This window comes from Nematolebias whitei, chromosome 6, assembly GCF_014905685.2.
Source record: "Nematolebias whitei isolate Nwh7 chromosome 6, NemWhi1, whole genome shotgun sequence".
Classification (NCBI taxonomy): domain Eukaryota; kingdom Metazoa; phylum Chordata; class Actinopteri; order Cyprinodontiformes; family Rivulidae; genus Nematolebias; species Nematolebias whitei.
This window is the reverse complement of record NC_056503.1, coordinates 48,349,192-48,350,489: the sequence shown is the minus strand read 5'-3', so window position 1 is coordinate 48,350,489 and position 1,298 is coordinate 48,349,192. Positions and strand designations below refer to the sequence as shown.

The 1,298-nt window shown below is 42.3% G+C and overlaps 1 protein-coding gene across 1 annotated transcript in view; it reads left to right on the top strand.

The window, feature by feature from the left end:
* LOC119410806 (tyrosine-protein kinase receptor UFO) overlaps window positions 1-1,298 on the top strand; it is a 59,792-nt gene that overhangs the window by 52,732 nt on the left and 5,762 nt on the right. The window contains exon 13 of the mRNA XM_037677727.1: window positions 852-947. Within this exon, the coding sequence (XP_037533655.1) occupies window positions 852-947 (96 nt within the window). The remainder of the gene's footprint in view (window positions 1-851; window positions 948-1,298) is intronic.

Genomic DNA, 1,298 nt, shown 5'->3' with positions numbered 1-1,298 from the left:
CAAAAACCCCAGGTATCAGGTCCAAAAACTCCAGGAACCAGGTCCAAAAACTCCAGGTACCAGGTCCAAAAACCCCAGGAACCAGGTCCAAAAACCCCAGGAACCAGGTCCAAAAACTCCAGGAACCAGGTCCAAAAACTCCAGGAACCAGGTCCAATCAGGACCTGACCCATCCCACACCTGAGGAAAACATGTTACAATTATTGCTATTCACTGTAGTTTTATATTTTTATATATTTCTGAAGTCTTCATCTAATCTTGCAACTTGTTTTGTTTTTTATGACGTGTGCTGCTGCCGCCTGTTCTTGGCCAGGTCACTCTTGTAAAAGAGGTCTTGATCTCAATGGGTTTTTTAATCTGGTTTAAAAAAAGGTTTAATAATAATAAAATAAGAAAACACCAGAGAAGCTTGAGTTTGTTTTTCTTATTTTAGTCCACTTCTCATTTTTAAACCATTTTTGACACTTTTTGTTGCACCTCGTGTTTATTTTCAAACTTCTGGTTCGTTTCAGTTCCATGTTTGTTTCGGACTCATTTAAAACTTGTTCAAGTATTTTAAAAGTTTTAAATATGACAACAGGAACTCTGAAGCAGTGTGTGCACCCAAGTCCATGCTCAATAATCCAGGTAATAATCCAACAGTGTTCCGTCAGGTCATCTGGACGTTTTACTGTGTTGGTGTGTTTTGGGGCTTCGTGTGGAACAATAGTTGACTTCCACGCTCAGACGTGGTTCTTTTCCTTCACTACTACACCGTCTTGTTGTGGTCTGGATCGTGGTTTTTCGCTCTGTTTGACATGTTCTTCGTTAAAATGCTTCTTGCAGAGGTTTAAAGATGTTTCTCTCTTCAGTGAACAGCCTGGGCATCAGCGACGAGCTGAAACAGAAACTCCAGGACGTGATGGTGGACCGACACAAACTCACTCTGGGGAAGACTCTGGGAGAAGGTAAGGGTTCGTTTTCGACTCGGACAGATCCAAGCCCAGCTCTGAGTGGATCTCCAGCTCAGACGTCATAGCAGAACCACGATTCAGGTTTAAACGGGTCAAAGCTGGACGCCACGTGACGGAGTTTTAAAACACGATCTGAAGATTGATAAACACCCAACGCGTCGCATGGCGTCTTTTTACAGGAACTTCTGAAACTTGGAGAGAAGTTTTGTCTTGACGAGAGGTTCTGCAGGAAGTTGTCATTTTTCTTACTGGATTTCCTGCATGTTGAAAAGTCCGTCCGTCCGTGTAAATGCCATCAAAGTGCATTTATTAAGTAAAAGTTCAACTGAGACACAACTTTGCTAT